Source organism: Lepeophtheirus salmonis, unplaced genomic scaffold (assembly GCF_016086655.4).
Source record: "Lepeophtheirus salmonis unplaced genomic scaffold, UVic_Lsal_1.4 unplaced_contig_3517_pilon, whole genome shotgun sequence".
Lineage (NCBI taxonomy): Eukaryota > Metazoa > Arthropoda > Copepoda > Siphonostomatoida > Caligidae > Lepeophtheirus > Lepeophtheirus salmonis.
In genome coordinates this window covers 9,023-17,341 of record NW_027293873.1, presented here as the reverse complement: position 1 = coordinate 17,341, position 8,319 = coordinate 9,023, and the positions used below count along the sequence as shown (strand labels likewise).

General features: G+C 35.6%; 1 protein-coding gene and 1 long non-coding RNA gene across 2 annotated transcripts; one reads left to right on the top strand and one right to left on the bottom strand.

The window, feature by feature from the left end:
* Positions 1–358: 358 nt before the first annotated feature.
* LOC121131256 (uncharacterized) lies at positions 359–1,529 on the top strand. The gene is made up of 2 exons (XR_005868989.2): positions 359–733; positions 794–1,529. It is a non-coding gene; the product is annotated as an uncharacterized lncRNA (long non-coding RNA).
* A 5,858-nt stretch (positions 1,530–7,387) lies between these two features.
* On the bottom strand, positions 7,388–7,909 carry LOC139907496 (protein FAM200C-like). The gene has a single exon (XM_071893917.1). It carries the CDS (start codon positions 7,907–7,909, stop codon positions 7,388–7,390), a length of 522 nt encoding a protein of 173 aa, XP_071750018.1.
* Between the last annotated feature and the right edge of the window lie 410 nt (positions 7,910–8,319).

The window sequence follows — 8,319 nt, the reverse complement described above, 5'->3', positions numbered from 1 at the left end:
CTTGTTTATGCATCTCATATGACGGTTTTATACATATATATGTACTTAAAGTTACTCTTCTGCCGCGACGTCATTTCCGTATATCGAATGGGGTTTTGGATAAAGGAACTACCGTTGTACGGAATTAAAATTGATATAAAAAGAAGTCAAATACTTTAATGCAAGAAAGTCTTTTTCCGGGTAACAGAATTTCCTTTCCAGAGAATTGTGTAGTTCGGAATGTTTACTGAATACATATTTATACCTATATTTACACTTATACGCACGAAAGATGTGGTAAACCGCCTTTTAAAGGGAAAAGATCTGTCAACAAAAATGGAACTGTAGGGTAACCCAAGGAAGACTAGAAGCACATGGAAGTGCGACTTAAAAAGCGTACACTTTTTTAATACCATTCAGAGGTGATGTTTCAAATATGAATTAGTTTACCTTTCTATGTTGACTATGTTGTTAGTTATCGATCACACTCCAGTGAATTTGGCTCCACCATGGTTTATACGTTTTCTGCTCCTGGATGTAGTTCCAGCGTAATTAAGGATTCTGAAGTGAGCATTGATTACTTCCTATGGATGGACTCTACCATGTTGACAAAGTCGCCTAGGGACATTCGAAGAGAAACACGTTATTATTTATTAGACGCTATCACCAAGTTCATGATTGTGTTGCAAACATTTTAAGTTCCATGAGTTCGTCGCCATATCTGTGGACACAAGACGTGAGAAAGGAAACTGAGGTAATGTGTTTATATTATTACAATTGCACGTGTACATTTTGAATATTTTTAATCTTTCAGACATTTAAAAGAGGATGCCATTCCATCCCAATGGCATAATCTTCTTACCTACCTATCATCACGACCGCCCATCCCTAGACTAACGAGAGCCTTAACTACCAATCGAAGACTCAAGTTACAAAACGAACGGTTTTAAAGCATCAGAAAATTATATGTTTTTTGCAAGAGACAGTCCACTCGGCAAAAAATCTCTATCTTGAGCTCTCTTCTCAAACATTGCCTTCAAGATATGTTTTGATGCAAGTTCCAAATGGTAAAAATAATCCATTCAGATGACAAAGGATTGGATATTTCTGTCAGCTTCGAAGTGAAAGATGACTTATCATTCAAGATATATCATAATCATACTCAACTCAAAAACGGCTGTGTATCCCACTGTTTAAGATTTTCTGAAAGAATCAACACTGTAACAGAAGCCATCAACGTTGGAGCTTTTTTGGGATCCAATGAGCTTCAGACAGACACGGATACATATGATAATATTTGTAAATAATTTATTGAATTCATTAACTCTGTAAACATTAATCATCTACAATATTCGTTGCTTTAATTTCTTTTTCAACAAATGATCATCCTCTTCAAGTTTCCCAAGGCCAAAAGAGGATTTTTTTTGACAAGAAAACAACCAAGCAACTAAAAAAGTCTTCGCTTTCATGATCAAGTCTGCGGGAGGCAGTGCATATTTTAAAAATGTATATAAATACTTTCAACAAAAGGACTATTTTGTTGTTCCCAATATTTACCTTCTTGGATCTTATTTTCTCCGTTCAAACTTTGAAAAGGTTGGAATACAAAGGTTCATTGAAATTGGAAATCTAGAAAGGGGTTCAACCCCTTCGGACATGCTATTCCGCTCATGCTTTTATGCATATTCACTCTTAAATTTTATTTATAAACATGACGAGGAGAAGCTTTGCCTCTTTAACGCCTCAAATCTAAGAGCAAAATTCGTCTCTACGTCTATTACGAAGTTACTTAATAGTTCGGAAACTCTTTTTCTTTCACTTCCATGTGTTTTTAGTCTTCCATGGTTTATATTTAGTCAGGGAGCGATGTTTCTGCATTCATAATTCCCTTGATGTCTTCAATGTTGGATTATTCTGTATTCATGATTTATTTTTTATTTTTGACGGAAAGTTTTTTTTGCACTCCTGTATGATTTAAATTATACATAACTATCAACATTAAAGACGGAATGAAGTAAAAATACAGGGTTGAAGGGAGGAAGAAAATGGATAGGTTCCTCAAAGTTGACTTTTGAGGTCTTTTATTTTTTTAATTTCAAAAATGGAATGGAGATACTTTGGATCTTATTGGGTAATATTTCTTCTTAATCATCCCTTTGATGTTATGGGTTCTTTATTATAAGGTTAATTAAATATATGTTACTTGTGAGTCATCGATATTTGCTTAATCAATCAAAAAAATTAATATGGAATATAGTTTATGATTATGTAATACACTTGTGTATGTAAAGTCTAGAAAGTGATTCGATAAATCTGTGCAGTAGGATAAATTATTCAGAGATTTCGGTTTTGGGTCCATAACTTTCATTTCAATCTCATTACACATGTTAGAATTTTTGAACATATAATAATTGTTTTTTGGAATAAAAAACATCAGAATCGAGATTACTGTTAACTATTAAAAACTATCATAATACCTTCGAACAAAAAGTAATGTGATAATAAAATAATACTACATTTTGTGTAATCTCTGATCATTGCTAAAGGACTTGAATGCATCTCACTTCCACATCAGTTCTCAATTTACTGATTACATTGATTTACTTTCAATTATAAGATTTTTAGAAAGGATTCTTTTTTTGGCTTTGTATGGATAGTCTTGAACGAGTGGAATTGTGGAAATTATTTATGATTAAGTAGTATCCTTTAGATATTTGTGAAATAAAAAGCTTTTCACTAAAGTAAAACTAAGTATATCACTCAATTCTATTTGTTCATATGACATCACGGATTGATAAGACGATGAAGAGTTTACTTATATACATATATATTTCAATGACTGGAATCATTTAGTTCTTATAGAGGCAGAAATTTTAAATTCATTCATGTACCATGCTAATTATTTCTTGGTAACAACAGGCCATTATTGCAAACGATAAAACCGTTTTATTAGATTGATTGTTCCTTCCGTAAGAGTATTAACAATATTTTTGACTTATAAAAAATACTATTCTGTGCAGAGGTGGTGATCCAGGAAGGTAAATATTTGAGCAGATCAAGTTCTCCCTTCTCTGAAAAAAGTTATAAATACTTTTAAAATTGTGGACTGCATCGATGAGAAGATGAACTCGCCTCGAACTATCTTAAGGATGAGGAATTGAGGTCTGAAGATTACCTCCACACAGATTACGGATGCATAAATTTCTATTTATTGTGTGATTGTCTACATACAATGTCACAACCATAGGAGATAATATTGTGTTCAGTTGATTCTTCTAGTAGTTTCCGTATTTTGGTAACATTTGTTGCATTGTCTGTCAAGATACTACTAACACTACAACCAAAATTATTTTCACATTACTGGATAGAAGATTGTACAAGTTGTAAAAAGCACTCAGCACTGATATGTCGATCCGAAAAATTTTCCCAGTTGATTTTGTTAAAGTAACACAAAAGACTTTGGTTTTGGGTCTGGTGAAGGATACCCAAGACTCGCCAGTTGTCACAATTGATTTTATATAACTCGGATGGGTCCGAAAAGTCCTCAAAAATTGCTTTGCACATTCCACCCTCCTCATTTTGTGCTCCTTTGTGAGAATGCGAGTTACCCATCTTGCACAATGTTTTGAGGTACCAAGATCTTTGGTGAGGATTTGGTTGACGGTACACAATGAAAGTTCATAGTCCAAGGAAAGCTTCCTGACAATGTCACGATGATACAACTCCACAGCTAGACGGACTGACTCAATCATTTCCGGTATCCTTTTCTTTTTTTCAGATCCACTACGGATATTTGATGGGTACTTTCCTCCTCGAATTTTGGTAGTAATTCGATAAAATTGGTTATCTGAGATGGCAAAGCATTTGGATCTCGGAAAACATTTTATTTTCACGAACGAGGTCGTAAACAAAATCATGAACTCTAGTCATTGTTATTATTTTGGAGGGGGTAAGCTAACAAGGCATTTTCATTGTCCTTTTTTGCAATTATTGCTGCCTCTGATCCAGTTTATCCATATCAAAAAGATGAACTGGTATGATGAATTTTTCATCGTTTTTTTAAATTTTTACAATATCTTTAAAAATAAAGGAGCTGTTAAAACATTCGCATATTCAACCGTATAGCCCTGGTATTTTAGTCTTCCTCTATCGTTGATTATAGCAAGGTGAGAAAACATTCGCAATGTTTAACTTATTGGAATAATTGATAAGAAGAAAAAAAATCCTGTATTTTCGTTATCATTTCTTTTAGTTCGACATTATAGTCTTCTCCCCAGGAATAGTCAGTACTTTTATATAAAAAATTATTTTAGATTTCTGGAAATTTACAATTACCTACAGGGTGTCCACGATAAATTGGAACTACTTTAAACTTCATCCAGATCCATAATGTGGATATTCGGGGTCAAATCATACTAATATAAAAGGTTGCACGAACAATACACTATAACTTCCACCACAATTGTTTTGACAACAAACAATAGTCATAATGGAACAAGCAAGGAGAGACGCCATCCTCGAATTGGCTCGCGCAGGACACACTCCAACTGCTATCTACAAGCTTCTTAACTACCCCAAGACCACGGTGTACCGGATCTTCAATGCCTGCAAGTTTGAGGGGAAGGTCTCCCACAAGGCCCACAACATGAGAAGTGACCGAATCCGCACTCCCCGTTTCCTTGAAGGCCTCCGGAAGCCCATCAAGGCTTCGCCGGGGACTTCCTTGTCCAGGTTAGCCAAGAACTGTGGTTTGAGCAAGCAGCTGGTCTCCAAGGCTGTGAATGAGGACCTTGGGTACAGGTCATACCGAATGGTCAAACAACACATCCTCACGGCATCCATGAAGGCCACCAGGCTCACCAACAGTAAGCATCTCCTCAATGACCTGAAGAGCCATGGAGGAAGAATCATATTCTTCTCCAACGAGAAGAACTGGACTGTCGACAGAAGCTACAACGTCCAGAATGACAGGTGGCTTGCCAAGGATAGAAAAGTTGTCCCTGCGGTCTTCACCACAAAGTTCCCGGCCTCCGTGATGACCCTGGGTGTCATCTGCAGCACCGGTGAGGTGATGCCTCCTTTCTTCTTCAATCCCAAGGAAAGGGTTAACACGAATAGGTACTGCGAAGTCATGGAGGAGTTCGTCATCCCCTGGATGAAGGATACGGCCGCTGGGAGGGAGTTCATATTCCAACAAGACTCAGTGCCCGCACACATCGCCATGAGGACCACTAACCTCTTCAACTCCCACGACATCACTTTTTGGGATCATAACACCTGGCCCTCCAACTCACCCGACCTCAATCCGTGTGATTACTACTGGTAGGGGAAGTTGGAGAGGGAGGTGTGCAAGGTCAGCCAGAAGAGCATTGCGGCCCTTAAGGGCTCCATTACAAAGGGGTGGAATGCTGTCGATTCCGCGGAAATCATCAGGGCATGCAAATCTTTTAGGGGCAGGATGGAGAAGATGGTGGCTGCTGAGGGAGGACATGTTGAATAAATTAATTTTTTAATATCATGTCTCACTTTTTCATATTAACAAATACACTCCAAATTCCATTTTTATCAAGCAGGTTGAATTTTTAGATAGTTCCAATTTATCGTGGACACCCTGTATTATCCAGGTTACGGCGTGTCTTTAGCAACCCCTTAATAAAAGTGGACGAGAACTCTCTCTACTCCTCAGTGGATCTTTCAGTCGATTATTCTGATATTTTATAGAACTCCATAGTTCAAATATGAAGAAGTATACGATAATTCTGTATAATATTTGGAGGAATTGATGTATTCTTGAGCAATGCGGCAATTATTCACGTGGTCCCTTTGCATTATCATAAATTTTGAATGATTTTGATACCTGACATTATTTTACAGGTTCTAAATTATTTAAAATTTCCAATGAATCAATTGTTCAGCTCATCGATATATTCATTGAAGGACTTCTGGCGTTACCCCGACACCTTTAAATATTTTTTAAGTAAGACAAGGACTATTTTAATTTTCTTCTTCCATTGTCACTGAAGGATCTTGAACATAGAACTGCACAACATTTTTCCAAAGCAATTAAATTTCGATCCTGCATGGGAATTATCAACGAATATACCACAAATTCTGAAATATTTTTTACCCTTCATTATTACTTATTATAAACATTAAAAATAAAGGTATAATTATTTACTTTAATAGATAAAAATTAAATAACTTAAAAAATATTTCACTTTAAGTATACACATGTTAGAGTAGATTCGTCTCAACTTTCCGTCTACAAAACTATTTACATAATCTTGATTTAATCTGGGATTCAATATATAATTAAGATGAACATTTTTCAACTATATCAATATCCATCGATTTGATTGACATTAGTGCTCCTTTTTGTTCAGGAAGATAAATCTTAAATTATCCATCACTTGACTTATTTATAATTTTCATAGAATGAATAAGACCTTGTATTTTGTCACACACGTATCGCTGCTCTTCCAAATGTATTCCAAACACACAGGACATTTTCTTTTTATTATGACCATAATTAATTATTGGAAATTTTATCTTTATAAAATATTAGAATTAGCTCTGCTTAATATATATGAAGCAAATGTAAAATTATGTAAATTTGAGAGCCTGTAAGAGGATTGATCTTTTTGGTCTTCTTATTGGAGTGTTGATTAAGTTTAGGGAGTTATGTTTCTTTGCATTATCCTTCTTGCTTTTGTTAATATTGTATCTTTAAAACTGTCTCTTAGATTATATTGAAATAGTTTATCTGACGTTATTTGTTTGAGTTTTTTGATGTCATTGAAGAGAAGGTGGAATTTTCAATTCCAACTGTTTACCATTGTGAACCTATGAAAACTAATAATTGAGTTGCTATATATATTTTTTTAAATTGAATAAAAATTTTAAAATATATTAGTCGTAATTTGCGTGGCGTTTTAAAGTTTAAAATTAAATATATATATTATATTTAGAGTAATATACGTTTTTTTACCTGAGATGTCCCAGTCACAAGAAATCTTAAAGTTAATGCAAGCTTCACAGTGGCTAAAATCGACCGTCTTTGAGGGCTTACAAAAATTTTCGATGCCAATCTTGGAGAAACCTAATACTGAAAGTATTTACATTGTAATGGTACATCCATCCTGCTCCTTTGCATAATGGTTTTTGAGTCAAAATCTGTAGATCTTGATCTATAACAGTGGTTCTTAATCTTTTTCTTTGTTTGCACCTCATTCAATTCACCAGCCAGTTCTCGCACCCCCCTTCCAGAATTAATGAAAAACAATATTGATATTATAATCTGTAAGCAACAAAACCATCATGTATTTAATTCTTTATTTACATAGCTGACATTATGTGTTGTCAATTATTATGGCTGAGCGCCAAACTCAGTGCCTTTGTTGCTTTTTATTTACGATGGCATTAAATCTTGGTATCTTGGTTGTTGAGGATCCAACCGCTTTCTGCTCTTGTTTTTGATGTGAAGCAGAAGGGAAACTCCAGTCTCGCAGAGGTAAATATTTACAAAGCCACGAGCACAGTGAGAGCCTTCTTTGACATTGCAGGATACGTTTCCAACTGAGAAACCCAGAATTGCTCCAAAAGACCATCGGCAAACTCCATTTTGATTCCACGATTTTTTTCTCAGTTCAATGAGATTTTCTTTGATGTAGGTATCATCTTCAAAATCTTTCATATTCTGCTTAAAAGAGTGGCGAATCCAGTTGTCACAGAGTTGTAACTCTCCACACGGGAAGTAGTCATCAAATGAGGTGCAGAGTATCTGCAAATGTTCAACAATTTTTGAAACAAAATCTGGATATAGGGAAGCCTCTTCTGTGACTGTTTCTTCAAGGGAAGGAAAATTTGCCAAGTTACCTTTCTTTACACGCCTAATCCACAAAACAGTTTTGTCTTTGAATACAGCCAACATCTCACTTGCAACAAAATGTTCATCCCTCTTCCTTATAGTGAGCAATTGAGCTCATTGAGTGGTGTGAACACATCAGCCAAATAGGCAAGCATTTGAACAAATTCAGGATCATCAAAGTATCCACTCAGTTCTTGTCCCATTCCGTGGAGAAACTGCTAAATTTCTTTTCGCAATACAAACACACGAGTTGGCACACGCCCACGTGACAGCCACCTCACTTCTGTATGGTACAACAGCACCATTGTGTTCCTGACTCACTTCCTCAGAAATGAATGAAACAGTCGATGATTCAGAGCAGGACCGGAACATATTCACAAAAATCTCCAAAGTCTTTTTCAGGTCTGGGGGGCAATATTTTTGCTGCAAGAGCGTGATGATGAAGAAAACAGTGGGTAATCTTCAGGTTAGGA